The 22,194-nt window shown below is 34.7% G+C and overlaps 1 protein-coding gene across 5 annotated transcripts in view; it reads left to right on the top strand.

Moving 5' to 3' along the window:
• Window positions 1-22,194, top strand: part of VPS13C (vacuolar protein sorting 13 homolog C) — a 183,916-nt gene that overhangs the window by 107,169 nt on the left and 54,553 nt on the right. For all 5 annotated transcript variants that reach the window (XM_037054030.1, XM_037054031.1, XM_037054029.1 and 2 more), the window contains 13 exons: window positions 2,642-2,792; window positions 5,811-5,920; window positions 8,478-8,647; window positions 9,927-10,186; window positions 11,350-11,579; window positions 13,206-13,298; window positions 15,361-15,726; window positions 16,076-16,162; window positions 17,400-17,555; window positions 17,722-17,986; window positions 18,935-19,095; window positions 20,795-20,916; window positions 21,429-21,723. In XM_037054030.1, coding sequence (XP_036909925.1) covers window positions 2,642-2,792; window positions 5,811-5,920; window positions 8,478-8,647; window positions 9,927-10,186; window positions 11,350-11,579; window positions 13,206-13,298; window positions 15,361-15,726; window positions 16,076-16,162; window positions 17,400-17,555; window positions 17,722-17,986; window positions 18,935-19,095; window positions 20,795-20,916; window positions 21,429-21,723 — 2,466 coding nt within the window. The remainder of the gene's footprint in view (window positions 1-2,641; window positions 2,793-5,810; window positions 5,921-8,477; window positions 8,648-9,926; window positions 10,187-11,349; window positions 11,580-13,205; window positions 13,299-15,360; window positions 15,727-16,075; window positions 16,163-17,399; window positions 17,556-17,721; window positions 17,987-18,934; window positions 19,096-20,794; window positions 20,917-21,428; window positions 21,724-22,194) is intronic.

Genomic DNA, 22,194 nt, shown 5'->3' with positions numbered 1-22,194 from the left:
GGGTAGAGGCAGAAGTGTGTTTACACACAGGAGGAGAGCTTCATAGCTATACAACATGAAGTACTTCTCTTTTGGTATTTATGGTCCTAACTCTTTTTTAAAAAATTAAATTTATTGGGGTAACATTGGTTAATAAGATTATGTAAGTTTCAAGTGTATAGTTCTATAATATAGCATCTTATTATTGCATTGTGTGCTCACCACCCAAAGTCAAATCTTCCGTCACCATATATTTGACCCCCATTGCCCTTTACTATCTCTTACCCTCCTTTCCTCTGGCAACCACCATACTGTTGTCTGCATTTATGAGTTTTTGTTTGTTCTTATTTGTTCATTTGTTGCTTTCAGTTTTAATCCCACCTGAGAGTAAATCATGTGGCTCTTAACTTTTTCTGTTGACTTATTTCACTTAGCATAGTATTCTCAAGATCCATTCATGTAGTCATAAATGGCAGTATTTCATCTTCTCTCACAGCTGAGTAGTATTCTACTGTATATATGTACCGCATCTTCATTACCCAGTCGGCTAACAAAGGACACTTCAGTTGTCTCCATGTCTTGGCTCCCATGACTAATGCTGCAGTGAACATAGGGCTCCTTGTATCTTTGTGAATGAATGTTTTCAAACTTTTTGAGTAGATACCCAGAAGAGGGATTTCTGGGTCATGCGTAAACTCTATTCTTTATTTTTTGAGGAGCCTCTGTACTGTTTTCAGAGTGGCAGTACCGGGTTACATTCCCCCCAGCAGTGGAAGAGGGTTCTTTTTTCTCTACAACCTCTCCAATGCTTGTTATTACAACACTTGTTTTGTTGATAGTAGCTCTTTAAACAGCTGTGAGGTGGTATGTCATTGTAGTTTTGATTTGCATTTCCCTAATAGCTAGTGAAGTGGAACATCTTTTCATGTATCTGTTGGTCATTTATATGTCTTTTTGGGAGAAGTGTTGTTAGTTCGGGTCCTCTGCCCATTTTTTAATTGGATTGTTTTATGTCAAATTGTATGAGTTTTTTATATATTTTGGATTTTAACCCCTTGTTGGAGCTGTTGTTTGTATTTTCTCCCACGTAGTTGGTTGCTTTTTTTGTTTTGTTGGTTTCTTTTGCTCTGCAGAAGCTTGTTAGTTTGATATGGTCCCATTCATTTATTTTTGTCTTTACTTGCCTTGCCTTTGGAGTCAAATTCATAAAATCTTCTCTAAGTCCAAGGTCCATAATTTTAGTGCCTGTATCTTCTTTTATGTAATTTTTTGTTTCAGGTCTTACCATAAAATTTTTATCCATTTTGAGTTAATTTTTGTGTATGGGGAGAAGCAGTAGTTTGGTTTCATTCTTTGCATGTGACTTGTAAGTTGATTGAATTTGCCAATGAAAAGGCACAGAGTAGCCAAAAATAAAACCCAATTATATGCTGAATTTAGGAGACATTTCTACACTGCAAACACAAATGTAGACTCAAAGTGAAAAGATGGAACCCAGTTCTCAAAAGAAATGGGATTCACAGAAAAGCAGCTGTAGCCACACTTGTATCTGACAAAGTAGATTTCAATATAACAGAGGTAGACGAGCCCCGGCTGGTGTGGCTCAGTGGATTGAGCACTGGACTATGAAGCAAAGGGTCACCAGTTTGATTCCCAGTCAGGGCACATGCCTGGGTTGTGGGCCAGGTCCTCCCAGAAGATGTGCGAGACGCAACCACACACTGATGTTTCTCTTCCTATCTTTCTCCTTTCCCTTCTCTCAAATTAAATAAATGAAATCTTTAAAATAAAAAAGAAAAATAATGAGACAGATGGACATTTATAATGACAGAGGGAACACTACATCAAGAAGACATAACACTTCTCAATATATGTGTACCCAGTCAGGGAGCACTAAATATGTAAAGCAAGTACTAAGAGAACAAAGGGGAGAAACTGACAAAAATGCAGTCAGAGTAGGGGACATTAACACCCCATTGACAGCTATGGACAGATCATCCAAAAAGAAAATCCATAAAGAAATACTGGTCTTAAATGACAAATTGGACCAAATGGACATAATTGACATCAATGGAGCCTTTCATCCCAGATCACCAGATTACACATTCTTCTCTAGTGCACATGGAACGTTCTCAAGGGTAGACCATGTGTTGGGACATAAAACTAGCCTTAACACATTTAAGAAGATTGAAACTATACCAAGCATATTCATCAATCACAGTGCTTTGAAAATAGATATCAACTGCAAAAAGGAAGCAAAAAACCCCACAAATGTATGATAATAAATTAACTTCCCTCCCCCCCTTTTTAAGTTAGATTAGTGATTTTCAACCAGTGTGCTGCAAGAATTTTTAAAATATGGAATACTGGACTGTGTAGTCAGGGGCATTGACCACTTTTCCCTTAGATTGTCAAATAAAAAAATAATAATAGACAACAGAACTATAGCTATTCTGTGTGAATGAATAAAATTTTTTTGTCAGATTGGCAAAGAAATATATATTTGGGTGTGCCTCAGAATTTTAGTAATTTATATGTGCTGTGAGATGAAAAAGGTTTAAAATTGTTGAGTTAAACAGTTTTGGGAACCCTGAGTTAAGACATTGATATGATATTCTGCATTTTTATTACTTTATATCAGTAGCAACTTGTTCATTTCTAGGTTGCTCTCAGCGAAGATGATTTGACAGTTTTAATGAAAATTTTGCTGGAAAATCTTGCAGAAGCTTCTTCACAGCCAAGCCCTACGACATCTATCCAGGAGGTTGTAACAGTCAGAAAAGATGTTTCAAGTGGACCTGACCACTGCAGAGGTATAAGTGAAGATTTTTGCTTTGATTATGGAGACAGACAAATTAGCATTAATGCTGTATTTACATTTAGTTTTTTTAGTTGCCCTGCATAATATAGCATGAATGGATTCAGTATTGTATCAATATTATTTACTGTGGAAAAGATCCCAGGGGAAGGAGGTATGCTCAGTGTCTGCTCTGAGAGGAGGGGCTACATGTTGTAACCCGCTTGCTGCGTGTTTGCCTTTTACCTGTGGAGGCTGAATTTGCTGACCTCAGGAGGCCCTGCGGTGGTATACTGTGAGAGAAAAAGCAAACGAGTCATGCAGCAGAGTAAGGCCCCTAAATAATTAGGAGAGAAAAGGACCTTGGTATCTTACTCAGATGACTGACCCAGGAGGAAGGAAGGTATTCTTATATAGTTAACAGCTTCATGTACTTGTATGTATTGGAGAATGACATACGGTGGCACCTCACTACTTGCTGGGTTGAGAACTTGTCAAGTCTGGTACCTGTCACACTCTGATGAGGAAAAGTGTCTCAGGACTCAGCCTTTGCTTGCCACTCATCACACTGGCTAGAACTGTGTGAGTCACGATGTCACCCCACAAGAGAAAATGCTTTATCAGTCGTCTCTTGCTCACCACTCGTCGGAATGAGTTAACAACAAATACTGAGGTACCACTGTAGTCAGGTACATAAGGGAATTTTCCAGGTTATTAAAACTGAATCTTCTAAGAGCACGGAACCTTTTAAAATTCAGCCATTTTCAAAGAGTAAGTTTTCTAAAATACATGGTTTCTTTTTGCTTTATTAAATGGTTATATGGAATATAATTTTATTCTTTTTCATAATTTTAAGTCATTGATATGAATATTATTTTTTATTAGACTGTGAATGGGTTACTATTTCCATGACTAAAAAGAGATGAAGTTCTCCTTCCCCTTATAATAAATGTCCCTAGATGACTGTGTTTTTATAATGCTTTGATCATCACCTGTTACACCTGTATAACTGCCTGTTAACAATACCACACCAACACTGCTTCGGCTGTAATAAGGACCAGTGGGTTTTGAGATAGCAAAACAAATGATCGGAACAGTATGCAAAGTGAGGTTTTTGGTTCAGGTGGGTAGTTACGAGTGCTATGTCAGCTTGGTGAGACCAGTGTCTTCTCCCCAGGTTAGGCTAATGCCACTGTATAGACAGAAGCTAGATAAGCAGGCTCTTGCTATGGTTAGACAGGAACTATGTACAGGCAAGCTTTATGTGATTAATGCTCTCATTATGTTCAGCTAGGTCAATTCATATATTTGGTTCTGGATATTTGATTAATGTGATATTGGGTTGGTCAAAAAGTCCATTTAGTATTTTCTGTAAAATAAAAACATATTTTTCATTTTCACCAATAACTTTATGGATTTGGACATTTTGAGTATAGTGACTGTTTACCATGTGGTGTAACTTTGATTGTTCTCAGTTAATGTCTTGACTGCTGTCAACTTCAACTGGTCGACCCAACCGTGGTGCATCATCTAGCCAGAAATCTCCAGCACAAAACTTCACAAACCACATTGGACATGTTCAGTCAGTCACCCCATCTTCTCCATACACTGCACAAATACTTTTTTTTGCATTCCAGTTGTGTTTTCACCTTTCTTGAAATAATAAAGCATAATATGCCAAAAATGTTACATGTTTTCTTCCATCTTGAATGTTAAAATGGCTACGCAAAAATTCATCAATTTTGACTAGTTTTTTTTTAATGCATGCTGATATGACCATTGTCACAATACAATCTAACAGAATTGTTTTGAATGAAGTTAAGGCACCTAAGTGCTACTATAGAGCCATCTTACAGAAAAAAAAGACCTGGTGAACTTTTTGGCCAGCCCATACTTTTGGAAAACTTGTGAGTTCAGATGAAAGCTGCAAACATAGCAAAGATTGGAATGTAAATTATTTTCAGAGAAGTAAAGAAAAAACCCCCAGCATTCTTCAACTTGGAAAAGCCTTAAAGTTGTGCAGTGCTTGCTGTTAGAGTAACTTTAAGAACAGACTTTTCTATAAATGACCAAAGAATAGAATTAATCCCCAAGAGAGATTATAGAATCACTTTGTAAGAGTGATTGAAATATCTTCCAGTATCTTTGTAGCATATTGAAAGCAATATCATACTTACCTGTCTAAAATTTTCTGCCTAAAGATGAGGGAAAAGACCAAATTAACTCTTGAAGTCTCTCTTGTCTCAAAATTCCAAAGGCTCCCTTTCCCATATTAGATTTCAGCTCTGTTTGACTCTCTTACTGAGTTACATTATGTCCTTCTTGTCAAGGTCGTGGGTTGTGTGATACAGTAATTAAAGGTAGTTGGAAGTGCACTGTGCTAGCAGAGAATCTGGTACTGATTAGCTGTCTATTTTAGGGCAGATTATTTTACTTTTCTATGCCTGTAGTTTTATGATCTGCTGAGAATGTTTTATACCCAGATACATGAAATACTTTGATAATTGTAAATTACTCTATAATAAGTAGTCTTGCTCTGGAGGAGCTGTTTTTACATTTTTTTAATTTATTTTATTTTTAGAGAGGGGAAGGGAGGGAGAAAGAGAGGGAGAGAAACGTCAATGTGTGGTTGCCTCTTACATGACCCCCACTGAGTTCCTGGCCTGCAACCCAGGCATGTGTCCCGACTGGGAATCAAACCTGCAACTCTCTGGTTCTCAGGCCTGCTCTCAATCCACTGAGCTATACCAGCCAGGCTGGAGGGGCTTTTAAAATAATTTGTCTTGATAGTCTTTGCAGGACCTCCTCTTTGTTTTAAATGTGGATAATCTGCCTCTGTGGATATTTTGCCCTGTACTAAATATATATAGAATAAATCATTGGCATTTATATTGTCTTGTAATATGATTTTAAAAATCCTAAAAAGTGTGATATAAATTTAGAATAATAAGTTATTCCAGCTTTTAGAATATAAATGAAGTCATACACCTACATTAAAGTTTTTAAATTTTTATATTTATGTTTGAACCATCAGAACAAGATTTGACAGACTCAAAGCTTTGTGTGGACCAGAATGTCACTCTCCAATTTGACTTTCACTTTGAATCTCTTTCCATTGTCCTTTATAACAGTGATAGCAACCAGGTATGTACTAAATTTCTGTATTGAGAAATAAATCCTCAGCTTTTTATTGAAATTTAAGCTATTGACATTTTTGATACATCTGTTCATTAAAAATTATATATCTATAAAATTCTATTTGGACTAGAGAATACTTTGTACATTGGTCTTATTTTTTGACTTTACTTTGTTACTGTTTTTCATATTGCCAAGCTAAGGAGTTGGGGTTTTTTTTCTAAATAACATTAGCACTAAAACACTTTGATCCATCATTAGTGGAAGAATCTTATATATGAGTAATTAATTATATGCACAATTTTATTATATAGCTAAGAATATATATATATATATAAATTTTATATGTAGTAGGTATATAGTCAGGATACTCATTAGTGAATTGCAGAATCAAGTTCCTGTACCATAATGATATGAACTAAATAATATATCAGTGATATTTAATTAATTTATTTATTTTTCTTTTTTTTCAAGATTTTATTTTTTTATTTTTAGAGAGAAAGAAAGGGAGAGAGAGAGGGAAAGAAACATTAATGTGTGGTTGCCTCTCACATGGCCCCCACCGGGTTCCTGGCCTGCAACCCAGGCATGTGCCCTGACTGGGAATCAAGCCAGAGACCCTTTGGTTTTCAGGCTGGTGCTGAATCTCCTGAACCACACCAGCCAGGGCCATCAATGGTATTTTAGAAAGCTATTTTTATTCTGTAGAATAAAAATAATTATTATTTTTGGTTATATCAATTAATTATGTTTAATACTCAATACCTTTGCCATATGCTAATAATGTCCATAATTTATATTGGTTAATACTCATAATCTTTTCTAATTGTGAATATTATATCTGTTACTGTCCATTTATATGTTATCTTACATTTTATATTGTTTTCTAAAAATTATATAATTATATACTATTACTGTTGAACCTTGACTAGTATTTGTCAATTGTACAACAAACTGCCTTACTTTTTTAATGTTGACTAAAAAATGAGAAAATTTACCTTTCTGCAAAAGAACAGTTAAATATCTTATTTCACTTAAGGTACCATCATTTTTCTGGTTACCCAGCTTTAGAATCTCATTGTCGTCTTTTACTTCCCTCTTTGTTGACCATTATTCATTTAGACACTATTTACTATTTTTTTCTTTGAACATTTGTTTTTTCCTGTTGGTTCTCATTGCTGCTTCTAGTACTGTAATGGCTTCCTTGTTTCTTGCTCTTTTTCCTTTCATTCATCCTAGACGTTGGTGTAAGGAAAAATCATTTAGGAAATGACTTTTTATTCAGTGACTTCAAATTGTCTACATCAGTAGCTGTACCACGAACATTAATATATTGTGATCAGTAGATATGTTACAGGTCATTTCTATTCATAGTTACAAATGAGAACTTTGTGAATTACTTACACTTTCATAAATTAAAGTCATTCCAAGTTTGTCAATAATAATGTGATTTTGACCCATTTACATACAATGCATTCTGTTAAGTAAGAGAAGATGTGGCATTAAACGCATGCCAAGAATTCATTACAAATCACCAATACCCTTATAGAAGTGCCCTCATGGTCTGCAGTCAGCTATTAGGACTAATGTTCTTTACTTAACTGAAAACGTTTTCTTTTTGGTTATTTGGTTAGGTTTTAAAGTCTAGGCATACCCACACAATTTCGAGCTATGTTTTGATGACAAAGATTAAGGTCCTTTTTCCTATATATAAAATTTTAAATTTTTAGTTTGGGAGTTGAGACCTCAATTAGGCCTCCATAATTCTCTCCAGCCCTTACTCCCTGCTATTCTTTAATTGGACTGTTCAAACCCAAGCAGCCTGTACCTTGTGCTTTCAGAGCATCTTGAATTGTTTGTTCATATTTTCTCCCTATTTAGAGTGTTTTCTACACCCTCAGAGCCTGTCTAATCCCACCCAGTCTCTGCAGCTCAATTAAGTTCTCACTTTCATGATTTTTTTCTAGCCCATAATGATTTCTTTGATCTTCTGAGCTTTTGCTGCTTATATTCTTTACCTTTTCACCTATTATTTTTTGTGGAGTATGGGAGGATATATATCTGAATAAATGACTACATGTCATTTTTTGATCATTTACAACTATAGCATCTCCTAGTGATGTTCCTTGTAATGTATTTGTTTTTTTTCAATTAGGATATAAGCTCACTTAGCTTGCCTACCATGCCTTGCCATTCTTATAAACCTCATAGTTTCTATCATGATGTTTTTTACAGAAGAGCTCATTAAGTATCAGTTAGAATGATTGATTGACAAAAATATTTCCTGATTATTTTTGTTTCCATTGAACTGATAAATTTTTATATATTTACCCTTGTTAAGTATCACACATAGTGTGTGTGTTAAGCATGCACATAGGTGTATTTATTTGTATGTATGTATATACTCACAAGCACAGTTATCCTCTGTTTTGTTGTTTGTGTTTTAACACTCATTCTTTTAAAATTTGTGATATTGATTTGCTTTAATTTCTTAATTGAGAAATGTTTATAAGTAATTACGTAATATTTAAAGATAATTTATTCTTTTGCTTGAAAAATACCACAGGAATCCAAACCTTCATTTCATAATGACAGTTTGCAGCTTGGTGAACTCAGACTACATCTTATGGCCTCAGCAGGGAGGATGTTTAAGGACGGCTCAATGACCGTGGGCGTGAAACTGAAGTCCTGCACCCTTGATGATCTCAGAGAAGGCATCGAAAGAGCAACATCAAGGTTTGTCATTCGGAATTTGCTGTACATTATTTAAACTTGGCATCACACCTGGCATTGCTCCCAGGCATTGATTACCAGGCTTAGAATGATCAAAAGAGGTCTTTGGTCATAATGCAATTTGAAGAGTATCAGGAAGTAGTGCTGATGTCAAGTTCCGTTGCTTTAAATTTTGAATTAAAGAGAACTTTAATAATAAAATGGAATACTGCCTTAAAAGCATGAACCAAGAACTGAATTTTAATAGTTAAATCTACATGGTGACATTACCAAATCCATTGGTAATATCTTTTTCTAAATTGTTCCCAGTAGGCAGAATCTTTTTTAAAAATTGTTAAATTATGTATAATTTTATAAATTGTATCTAAATTTTTTGTTTTATTTATTTTGTCTCTAAACAGTTCTCTGACATTTCTTTCAAAGTTTTAATAGAAATGGAATCTCTAGTATTTATACATTAGCAACCTCTTTTTGAAAGATTAACTCATATCAACCTGCTATAAAGGGAAATGTGTAACTTTAATATCCTAAGTATATATTTTTTCCTTTCCAAATAATGAGGCAAAATATTTTTTCTTCTTTTTTCTTTTTTTAAAAATGATGCTGCTACCTAACCTTGGACTCCATTGAAATACACACTGAATTCTTCTGAGCCCTTTGTTTTTCTCAGAGATGAATAAACGAAAAACTAATGCTATCACGCATCCAGCTTTTCTGGTTTTCACATTTCATGTTTGAGGTAGCTGTCCACAGCTGTCTGGGTGACTGTGATTAAAAGCCATCATGTTTCTGGTAGTCTCCTCTTTGTAACACATGCGAGGATGCATGGGAACTGTCACTGTAGTAACTTAATAAACACTGGCTGATTTGAATTGTATTGAATAGTTGTAGACTCAAATTATACAGAATGATCTTTGGAGATAAATTCTTTGAAGGAGGTTGTATTTTGTGAAACAATCTAAAGAGGTATCTCTTAATTTTTGTGGGACCCATTAATGTGTTTATAGTTAGTGGCTGAAATTTCTTCCAACAGCCATCAATTTATTTTTCTAGTATTGCATTATGATTATAAAATATTGTGTAGTTGCTCAATAATCTGAATCTTGCTGTAGAGATTAGGAGACCATGTCTTGAATGCTAATTAGTTAATTAGACTCTAGTTAACAGTGGACTGTTTTTGTTTGGATTAGAAACTGAAGGGTGAAAGAAAGATTATTTATATATATTAAATCTTTCATTTTAAATTATTTTAGCAGGAATAAAATAATATATATATTTTCAGAATGATTGATAAGAAGAACGACCAAGATAACAACAGTTCTATGATTGACGTAAGTTACAAACAAGGCAACAATGGAAGAAGCCATCTCGATGCTGTTCTCGACAAGCTGTATGTGTGTGCCAGTGTGGAATTTCTGATGACTGTAGCAGATTTTTTTATCAAAGCTATGCCTCAGAGTCCAGAAAATATGGCAAAAGAATTAAAAGAATTACAGACTCAATCACGACAGATTTCTACAGCAAAAATCAGGATAGAGAGAGGTAAGCAGAGTTTGTCATAGATGACAACTTGTATATTTTAACAAAAATCACAAGTAGGGAAAACCAGAAATGGGAAATTTAAGAATGTAAAATTACTCTTTAAATTTAAACATTTTTTATAGAAACCTTTTAGGATTAGGAGCCAGGAAACCTCTGTTCCCAGTTCTGCATTAACATTTCTTTGTTCATCAGGAATAGAGGAAGTGGGTTAATCTGTGTCTGTGGTTGCCCTCCTCATAGAGGGGACTCTTTTAGTCAAAGAAAATATCTGGATAAAATATTTTGCATATTGAAGAGCAGTTGAGCAGATAAAAAGAGAAGGTGGGCTATTGGAGGACAACGTGATGCCTGTGGACCTCACCTTAGACTCCTTCAATGCGGTGTTTGCGCGTCTGGTCTTGGTGTGCACGGAGGCCACCTCCCTGCTACGTGACCTGTTTATTCCAGCATTGCCCAGTGGGTCACTCGTTTTCTTTGTTAAGTTGTAATTGTCAGAGGTCAGGCATTTTTCTCTCTCATGTATACCTTAGCAATGTGTAACTGGAAAACTACCATTTACTGGCAAGGTTAGGGTTTTATTTTCCCATTTACTTTTATTAAACAGTAATCATGTCTCATATCTTTGTGTTTATATATACATTTAATGCATTTATGCTGTAGATTGTATGACACTGGCTACGGTGGTATATACTTTATGGCAGAGTCAATGTAAATAAATAATAATGATCTTTGTTATATAAACGTATTTATTATATAAAATATTAAATAATAAGACTTGATCATGATCTCTTACCCTCTTCCTGATATTCCCCTGTCCTGTCTTCCCCTTCTTGCCCCTGTGTCATAACCTAGTAACACACACTTACATGCATATACATACACACACCTTAATTCTGACAAAAAGCTTCAAAACAAAACATTCCTGCTAGGTCAAAGAGGGAATGATATTCTGATGACAGGAATCAGCTTGCCTTTTCCTGCACAATTGGCATTTGTTAATAATCATTTGTTACTAGTATGTATCAGTCAATTATTAATATTGTTCACTTTACCCTATCCATTAAAGCAGGATGTTAGAAATGATTTAGCAAAAGTAGATAGCATATCCTCCAGTGACAAGATTAACACTGCCACTTTTTTAGTTCCTATTTTCGTTGCTTCAGATGATTCTGTAAGTCCAACTATGACGGTAAAGGCCAGGATCACAGACCCAGAAGTGGTGTTTGTTGCCAACCTGACAAAGGCTGATGCCCCTGCTCTCACGGCCTCCTTCCAGTGTGACCTGTCTCTGTCAACATCCAAACAGCAACAGACGATGGAAGCTTCTGTGAAAGATCTGAAAGTACTAGCTTGCCCTTTTCTCAGAGAAAAGAGAGGAAAAAACATTACCACAGTAAGACTTACCTTATATTTTAAGCTTAGATTGAAGATGGCAGAAATGGTTGATCTCATAGATACTAGAATGTGAAAACACTGTAGGACTTCAGAGATTGCTTACTACATAGAGACTTGAGGTTTTATAGACAAGGATGTTAAATTCCAGAAATGTTAAATGATTTAGCCACGTTTGCTAGTGACGGAACTGGGACTCCCTCCAGTCTCGTTTATTCTCGTTATACCATCTTCTGTTGAACTGAATTTAAAATTTAGTATAATCAGCATTTCTTTTCATCTGTTTTCACTTCTTCCACAAGTATACTCAATGAATGAATGGATGAGTATTAAAATCTCAAAGCTAACAATGAAACATTCAATTAGAATTATGTGGAGTTATGCTGTATTAAAAGTTATCTTTACTTATATTTTCACATTATTGTTGAAAAAATTATTTTAGTTAATTTAGTTATCACACTTATTTTTTGGTATTAAATTGATAATTTTGTATTAAAGAAGATCACTGTATTATACAACCTACTTACATTGTTGTTTTAAACTAAAATTGTGGACAAAGTGACTTGATTAAGAAATGCAGTGCTGGGCTTAGTCTGTACTTTATCATGAGACATTCTTAGCGTAATCATCTTCTTTTCATATGTCCTAGAAAGCTCTATTAATGAGCATGTTAAAGTCTCGTCATAATGTTTTTTAAATGAAAATTGATATAGTACTGATTCTCCCATACAATTCAGGTGTAAGGTTATTTTATTTATTTTGTTAATGATGTATGAGAATATGGGCTTCATAGCTTTAATGAATCACATTTGAAGACTTGAAATTTATTATAAGGACCTTATTATATTGAAGACTGACTTTTTAGTAAGCAGTCTGAAAACTGTTCATTTACTTAGCTCACCATACTCTTTTTTTTAAAGGTTAAAATACCAGTTTATTGAAAATAACAACTTCAAGTGATTTATTTTTTTTAAAGATTTTATTTATTTATTTATCTTTAGAGGGGAAGGAGAGAGGGAGAGAAACATCAATGTATGGTTGCCTTTTGTGCGTCCCCTGCTGGGAGTTGGCCTGCAGGGAACTGGACTACAACCCAGGCATGTGCCCTGACTGGGAATCGAACCACGATCCTCTGGTTCTCAGGCCTGCGTTCAATCCACTGAGCTATACCAGCCAGGGCTCAAGTGATTTAGAGATCATAAAAATTTTAACAACATAACCAATTTTATTTCTTCATGTACCTCTTTGCAAATGTAAGATCTTACCATAATCTTTAGCTCATTATTATAGGTGTCTTAAAAGTAGATTTTATAATTAAGTATCATTTAAAAGATATTGCAACAAAGGGAGACATTTTAGTTTCTTATAGTAAATGTGCAACATTAGTTAAGAATTTGGCATAAAGGAATTGATGAGAATTGCTTAAAGTTTTTTAACGATGTTCATAGACTTGCATTAGTTTAAAAGAGTTCTCACAAGAGATTCTCAGCTAATTTGCTGTTTTACTTTTAGTATATTAGGCTGTAGTTAAAAATCTCAAGCTAATAAGTAAGACATGTTCTTGTGTGGTTGCATATATAACAGTTCTATTACTAAGGAAATGTGAATTTCATCTGTTTGTTTCTAGGTCTTACAGCCCTGTTCTTTATTTATGGAAAAATGCACATGGACTTCAGGAAAACAAAATATAAATATTGTAGTTGGAGAATTTATAATTAAGGTTAGTGCATATCATATTACTTGGATGAACATTTATTCTTATTTTTGTAATAGTATCATTTGATGTCTCATAACTAGACCATTATGCTAGTCACATACTCAGTAATCAATATCTCTAACATTAAAGTATTTTTTCTTTAATGCAAATATTTGTTTCTGTTTTTTTTGAAAGAGCATGTTCAAATATCTACAAATGTTCAGGGTAGTTGTTATCAATTATATTTTGTGTGTGTGTTGGGGAGATTGGGTTTGAGGGGAGAGTGAGATAGTGTAGAAAGGGAAGGAAAGGAAGGATGGAAAAATGAGATTTTTATCATTTATAGTGTGTTATTTTTAGTCTTTAATGTATAATTTGATTAATGTAATAATTACTTGATTTTTTTAGCTTATAAAATATTAGTAATGACAGATATATACTAGAAATAAATTATTGGGATTTCCTTTTTTAAAATATCTTACATTTAAAGATTGGAAAAACAATCTTCTCCATTGGCATTCATATTCTTTAAGTATGACTTCATGACCAGTTATACATGGAATAGATAGAATGATTTCCAAAAACTTACTTTTCTCTTTGTCCAGAGGACATAAAAATGAGGTGGCTAATGCCAATTCTGTTAGTAACTTTATAGGTAAATAACAAATGGCAATTAAAACAAGGCTTAAACTAATGTTATTTCAATTGCCATGTAAATAACAATGTAGTTTTAATATTTGAAAATACTGGGTAGTTTAGGTTATATTTTGTTAACAGATTCACTTTTTGAAAGACTTAAAGTAGTAAATGAGGGGAAACTCTTAATTTGCATGCACTTTGTCTAAGACACTAGGAAGGTTGTCTTTTTATTTCTTTGTGTATCAATTTATTTAGTCAACAGACATTTTTTGAACTCTATGTATAAAAAATCTCCTGTACAAAACATTGGGGATACATAGTTCCTGCCTTCAAAAAACTTAATGACATATGACAGAGAGAAATCAGTGCTAGAGGCATGCATAAGGTGCTGCTGGGAACACAGACAAGGGTCCTCTACCTCAGACTAGGACACCTGGGAAAGCCGTCTGGAAGGTGGGCTACTTGAACTGAGTTTTGAACATCTAGGGAGGTTGGATGGGCAGGGGTGGTTATCCATGCAGAACTGGCAGTACACACAGAGGCAGAAGTGTGAAGAATCCTTTAAAGGAGAGGGATGCCCATGTGGCTCAAGAGGATGGTGTGATGGAATTGTAGGATTGAGAGCAGTAATTACAGGTGACATAAGTATCGTAATGAAAAAAAAAATTCGCTTAACAGATACAGTTGGGAAACTGTGTATTAGATTCTTCTTTTGGCATATATATAGTCATATCTTTAGCATATTGAATAAGGGTTGTGAGAGTGAACAATAAGAGAATCCTCTTAACTTATTTAATCCAGTATAGCCAAACTTTGGGCTAGCTAATTGATTAGATATCAGGTCACAAAGAGCTTTGTGCCCTAAGCTAAAGAGAGTTTGAATTTTACCCTGAAAGTTACGGGAAGCTGTTGAAGACTTGAAGCATAGGAATGGCATGCCCAGATTTGGGTTTTAGAAGAATCATGCTGGTGGAAATGTGGAGGGTAGGCTTGGAGGACATTGACTGGATGTAGAAGACATCACTAGTGTAGAACTAAGGCACGGTGATAGGAATGAACACGTGAGCAAAGATTCTATCCAAAGATCATGAGTAATAAAGTTTGCAAATCTTGGGGTAAGTGAAAGGGGATCATGGGCGATTCTCTGGCTTCCTGTTTCAGTAAGACATAACACTGTTTTACTTTGAACCGATCCGTGTAACTTCAGGTTTTGACAATTGATGTATAACATTAGTTATTAATTCCAGAGTAACCTGAGCAGAAATCATTGTTATGAGGGTAATTGACTAGACACATGATTTTCTGTGTTCTCTTGTTTTTCTTAGTTAAGAATTTAGTATATTTTAAATTTTAATTAGTTACTTTTGCACTTGTGTATTTGATAATAATTCTTTTCATGTGGTAATGAGTTCATTCTAAAAATCTTCCTGCTTGCTTTTTTTTAAAGATTTCACCCATAATTCTTAATACTGTGATGACAATCATGGCTGCTATGTCTCCAAAGACAAAAGAAGACGAATTCAAAGATACATCTAAGGAGACAGAGAATCTTTGGGGTGTCAAATCTATTAATGATTATAACTATTGGTTTCTTGGGGTTGACATGGCAACAGAAATAACAGAAAATTTCAAAGACATTAAACATCCACTGATAGAGGAAAATTGTGCTGTTGTTATAGAGTCAGTTCAAGTTACCTTAGAATGTGGACTTGGGCATCAAACTGTACCTTTATTATTGGCAGAGTCAAAATTTTCAGGAAATATTAAGAATTGGACTTCCCTCATGGCTGCTTCTGCTGACTTGATGCTAGAGGTATGACCAAATTATTTAGTAGCTCCAAACCCAACTTTCAAAAGTGCAGTTACAGAACTCAGATGTGACCTTTTTTGTTGGTGCATGGCCATTGATTGTAACATTTAATCTGTTGGTATGAAGTATTATTTATTTGATCACTAATTTTTAAAGGTTCTTTTACTAAATTATTTGATTTTGAAAATAAAGTAAGAGAGTGGGGGGAAATGCACCCTCTTTATATATATTCTTTGTGTCTTTAGGTGTGTTGTTAAAATGGCTATTGACATATAAAAATATTTTCCTATTGATTATAGAAATAAACATTTAAAGTGGAAAGCTGTCTTATTATAATTCTGTGCCTTTTCAGGTTCACTATTACAATGAAATCCATGCTGTTTGGGAACCACTAATTGAGAGAGTGGAAGGGAAGAGACAATGGAATTTAAGGCTTAATGTAAGGAAAACATAAAATATCTTTATGTAGAATGACACTGTGTACATTTCTTTATATTTTTTAGTGCAGTCATTCTTAAGGTGTTGGTCTAGGATCCTTCAGACCCTTTTAGGGAGTCGATGGGGTTCAAGACTCCTTTCTTAAAAGTACCAGATGTGACATACCGTTGTCATTCTCATTCTCTCATGAGCATACAATGGAATTTTCCAGACACTAAGTGATATTGCAACAGAATGAAAGCAGAGCAGAAAATGAGAATCCACCTGTCTTCACTTAAGGCGTACAGTAAAGAGAGCTGTTAGTGTCCCTCTTCTCACTGTGTAGTTTAGTAGTCATTTTCTCTGAAAATACTATTTGTGTTAACTTGTTGTTTTTCAATGAATATTTACCTTTTTGCCCAGTTTAAGTTTCTGCATTTGGTCTTAGCCAAAAGGCTGAGAGCAGTTAGCTTCAGTTCGAATACATGTGTTGATAGATAAAAATGAAGCTCTTTGGGATCCTCAGTGATTTGAGAACTGCTTTCTAGTTCATGGATTCTTTATGTTATGGTGCTTGTTGAGAACACTTCAGAAGCTTAGATATTGAAGTGCATTTTTCTGTGTTAACAGGAACATGAATTATATACCCTTAACAAATGTCACAGTGCACCTTTCTGGCAGCCTGACTGAAGTGTGAGGCACTGAAATGGAATCAACAGATTCTTATTTTAAAGACAAGTAGTCAACTTAACCTGTGTCCCAATTTTCTCTCAGTAAAGTAGAAGTAATATTTGTGATCTCCCTCTCTCTGGCACGGTCAGGTTTACAAAGAATGTTTTTCACAAGGCTTTCGAAATGCTCTTCGAATAAAAACTATGATGGAGTCTGATGGCTGGTTGACAACTTACTATATTATTTACTTGTGGGTGTAACTGGTAGAAAATAGAAGGGATTCCAGGTATTCACTCCAATAAGGATCAGTTTTAGACATCAGGCTCACCTTAGATCGCTCGTCAGCGCGTAACGACCAGGACAGCATTGGGTGACAGCTTTCGTGGCCCGGCTCTGAACACCCCTCCGCGTGCCTGCACGCTGAAAGGGAGGGTGCTGATCTGCACTAAATCACTGAGTGCTTTCGAAATGAAGGCTTGGGGAGCTGTAATATAAAGGGACTGCTTTAGGAGAATTTAACTGTATTGAGAATATTTTAATATTATTAATTACCTGGTAACTTGAATTTATGTTATATATCCTCACAGGTAAAGAAGAATCCAGTCCAGGATAAAAGTTGGATGCCAGGAGATGATTTTGTTGTTTTTCCTGAGCCACAAACAGCAGTTCATATTTCTTCAGGAGATACAATGAACATAACAATATCCAAAAGCTGTCTTAATGTTTTCAGTAATTTAGCAAAAGTATGTTTGGTTCTTGTTTGGAATATTTCAAATGGAATTTTAAATTGAAACATATGGATTATTTTTGTTGGTAATCAAAATTAGTTTCTAAAATGTGTAGTCATAGTGTAATTGTTTTAAAAATTTGTATCTTGCAAAAATTTTGTGACTTTGGGTTCCTTTCCAGGGTTTTTCAGAAGGCACGGCTTCTACTTTTGACTACTCTTTAAAAGACAAGGCTCCTTTCACAGTAAAAAATGCCTTGGGTGTTCCCATTAAGGTACAGCCCAATCATAATCTCAGAGCAATGGGCTCCCCTGATACAAGTGGTGTTTATGACATTGATGCTGGTCAGAGTTTGGAACTGGAGTATGCCAGCGCGGCACCTTCATGTCAAGGGAAACTCTCTCTGTTGAGCTGTCAAGAAAGCTCCTTCTTCACTCTGACCTTTGGTATGCTATGTTTATTTTATATCAAGGGCATCTTTGGAACAGATGGTGTGGGCTTATTTTTGACAAAATATGGAAGAACTATTGTTTTCAAGATACCTTGAGAGACAACATTTCTAAAAACTTGAAACAAGTATATGATATACACTTGTCTCTTATTTTCTTTCTTTAAACTTGAGAAAATTAAACTTTATTAATTTAAGAATTACCTTCAAAAATAGATTTCTAGATTTTTTCTGTTTTTATTTATTATTTTTTCCCTAGATTTTATTTATCTTTAGAGGGGAAAGGAGGGAGAGAGAGAGAGGGAAATATCAATGTATGGTTGCCTCTGGTGTGTCCCCTGCCAGGAACTGGCCTGCGACCCAGGCATGTGCCCTGACTGGGAATTGAACCGCAATCGTGTGGTTCGCAGGCCTGTGCTCAATCCACTGAGCTATGCCAGCCAGGGTATTTTTTATTATTTTTATATATTTTTATCGTTCAATTACAGTTGTCTTGATATTTCCCTCGTTGTTCTCCTCCTTCATTCAGTCCCTACCCAGTTTTTAAATAATACAGTATGTGCTATGTTCCAAAAAGGGTAGAAGTTCAATGAGTAGAGAAAAAAACTATACTCAGAAGACCTAAAATACTGGTAGTATTTACCGCTATTGCAAAGAAAAAATGACATCATTCCTGTATAGTGGAGGGGGATAGGAGCAACTTGGATTTTGCTGGTTTGTTTTCATACATTCAAAACCCCAACAAATTATTTCAGTTCCAAATATTTATAATAATAACTAATTTTCTTTCTTCGTTAGTCCCTGTGTCTTAGACAAGCATGTTGTATAGTCATTGCTGGCATGAGGTTGAATGCTCTTGTCATTATTTTGAGGCACTCATGATTATTCTAAGGGAAATATAGTTAAATTAATATTTGGAATGCTTCTCACTTACTCTCTGCCTTAGTACCTTATGGATATACAGAAGTTGCAAAAATCCCTATTGCCAGACCTGGTCGACAGTTGTATAATGTGCGGAATCCCAATGTCAGTCATTCTGACTCAGTCCTGGTACAGATTGATGCAACTGAAGGGAATAAAGTGATTACCCTTCGCTCTCCTCTTCAGGTAATGCATTAGAGTGAATTATGTTCCTTTAAGTATATTGACTAATATTTAGGTGAATATATGAATACCTTAAAACTTCATTAGGTCAGTACCAATTATTCAGAAATAATAACAGATTGAACTGGCTGCTGTTTCCTATCCAACTTGCTTTTGTAATATTCTTTATTTTAAATGCCTGATAAAACAATCTTGTTAATTTAAAGCCTATTTTTCTTACTTCCTATGTTTAAAATTAATGAAGCTTTTTGTTTATTCTTTTAAAGATTCAGAACTGAACAATTTTTTATAATTTGGTCGTCAGTTAAGAAAATGTTGCTTTTTGTTTGTTATCAATTGGGATTGAATTTTTCAGGTATATATGAAGGTGTGTGGGAATGCTCTCCCTTCCCCCTGCCCAAAAAATTTTGTGTCTTTTCTGTATAAGTTCTTTCTTGTATACCTTTAAGGCTTTATCCATCTTTTCCTTTTCTGTGCATTATTGCAGAATTCAGTATGTGGTCAACAAAAGAAATTTCTTCCTACCTGTAAATCAGATGAAAAATGACAGGATTTCAAATTTTGATCATTGTTAGCTCGCAGTTTCCTATTAGCTCCAGCCTACATCACATTGTAGTCAAGAAAAGAGAGTGTACTGCTTTTTCTTCCAATTCCTGTGCTGTCCTTTTCTGTACAGTCACATAGTACATTGATAATAGGTTCTTTTTTTTTTACATTTTTAATGTATTTTATTGATTATGCCATTACAGTTGTTTCATTTCTCCCCCCTTCATTCCCCTCCACTGTGCACACCCCTCCCCCACCATTCCCCCCCTTTAGTTCATGTCCATGTGTCACAAGTTCTTTAGATTCTGCATTTCCCATAGTATTCCTGCCCTCCCCCTGTCTATTTTCTACCTACCTATCGTCTATGCTACTTACTCTCTGTACCTTCTCCCCCCCTTCTCCTCCTCCCACTCCCCTTTTGCTAATCTTCCATGTGATCTCCATTTCCGTGGTTCTGCTCCTGATCTAGCTGTCCTCTTAGTTTACTTTTGTTTTAGATGTGGTTGTTAATAACTGTGAGTTTGCTGTCCTTTCCCTGTTCATATTTTTATCTTCTTCTTCTTAGATAAGTCCCTTTAACATTTCATATATATAGGGCTTGGTGATGATGAACTCCTTGAATTTGACCTTATCTGAGAAGGTTCTAATGGAGAAAATAGTATGGCTGAAATTTTCAGATTAATATATATGAGAAAGATAACATTATACACAATAAACCTCAGCATGTAATTCATAGAGCATGTGGATATCATAGTAATTTTATACTGCCACTTAAACATCAGATTTCATATAAATAGCACCTAAACGTTCTAAATTTTTTTTGAATATTTTTTTATTTATTTTTAGAGGGGAAGGGAAGGAGAGGAAGAGAAACATCAATGTATGGTTGCCTCTCATGAGTCACTTGCCGGGAACTGGCCTGCAACCCAGGCATGTGCCCTGACTGGGAATCTAACCGCAATCGTGTGGTTCGCAGGCCCGCGCTCAATTCATTGAGCTACACCAGCCAGGGCTCTAAAATTTTTTTTTACCAACAAAAATGTCTTTCTATATTGGGCTTGAAACTCTTTATATCTAAAAGTAATTGTGTGCAGTTCACATTTTTCTTTTGAACTTCTACATCATTTTAAACAGTGTATTTTTTTTTGTCCAACAGATTAAAAACCACTTCTCTATTGCATTCATTGTTTATAAATTCGTTAAGAATGTTAAGCTGTTGGAACGCATTGGAATAGCAAGACCTGAAGAGGAGTTCCATGTTCCTTTAGATTCATATAGGTAGGTGCTTCCTTAAATATATTAAGCTTTAAAATAAGTGTATAATATATTTTTTATTCAATGGATTGGGGACTTATACTTTAGAAAAGATAAGCTTAATTTTTTATTATCTAAAGATCTGTAAAAATTAGTTTTAAGGCAAATATGGAGTTATAGGGAAATGCATTTATATTATCATTGAATTTATGAAATGAAAATTTCTTGTTGTATATATGATGTTTTAGACTTTTCTTAGACTTAATTTTAATAGATTGTCTTTGTATTTGAAATGACTTTCTAATAAATTGTCATTGTTTACAGAGAGTTTTTTTCCAGAAAGTTCCTCCATCTATTAGCATTGTTACTCGGCAAGTTTCTTAATCTATTTTAGCATTGATTTTCTTATCTGTGAAAAGGGACAATAGGGACAATAGTGTTTATCTTCTAGAGTTATCAAGAAAATTTAATGAGATTCTTTTTCTTAAATTCTCAATAAAAACTTTTTTTTCCCATCTTGTTTTCTTTTTCTGTAGATGTCAATTATTTGTTCAGCCAGCCGGTATCTTAGAGAACCAGTACAGAGAATCTACCACTTACATTTCCTGGAAGGAAGAACTTCACAGGAGCAGGGAAGTCAGATGCATGCTGCAGTGTCCATCAGCAGAAGTCAGCTTCTTACCTCTCATGGTCAACACAGTTGCCCTGCCTGATGAATTAAGCTATATATGTACACATGGGGAAGACTGGGATCCAGCTTACATTATTCATCTTTATCCTACCCTCACTTTGCGGAATCTTCTCCCATATTCCCTAAGATACTTACTTGAGGTATGTATCTTGCATTTTGTTTGATTTTTATTATTGCATGAACTGAATTCTAGTCTTTTAATAGTGTTTTTAGTTGAGTTCAGTGTTTTTACGTAGCATACTTATAAGTTAATAATATTGCTAATGGCAAAAGTTGGTATACCATCTGTTCTGTGTCAGCCACTGTATTGGGTGTTGTCGATATGTTAACACACATTTTTATAGTAACCTTCCGAAATAGGCACTCTTGTTAGACCCATTTTCAAATGAGGAAACTGAGTCACAGTAGGGTTAAGTGACAGGCTCAAGATCCCACAGCTAATAAATTGTTGATCTGGAATTTGAACATAGGCAGTTTGGCTCCTGTTCCCTACCACCCAGCTCTGCTGTATTTGCCATAAATTAAGAACCATAATAATCTATTTTATTTTATTTCTTTATAATCTTTTATTTTTAATTTATAGTTGACATACAATATTATATTAATTTCAG

This window comes from Sturnira hondurensis, unplaced genomic scaffold, assembly GCF_014824575.4.
Source record: "Sturnira hondurensis isolate 20B ecotype Veracruz unplaced genomic scaffold, ASM1482457v3 Scaffold0008196, whole genome shotgun sequence".
Classification (NCBI taxonomy): Eukaryota; Metazoa; Chordata; class Mammalia; order Chiroptera; family Phyllostomidae; genus Sturnira; species Sturnira hondurensis.
This window is presented reverse-complemented; position numbering and strand designations above follow the sequence as displayed.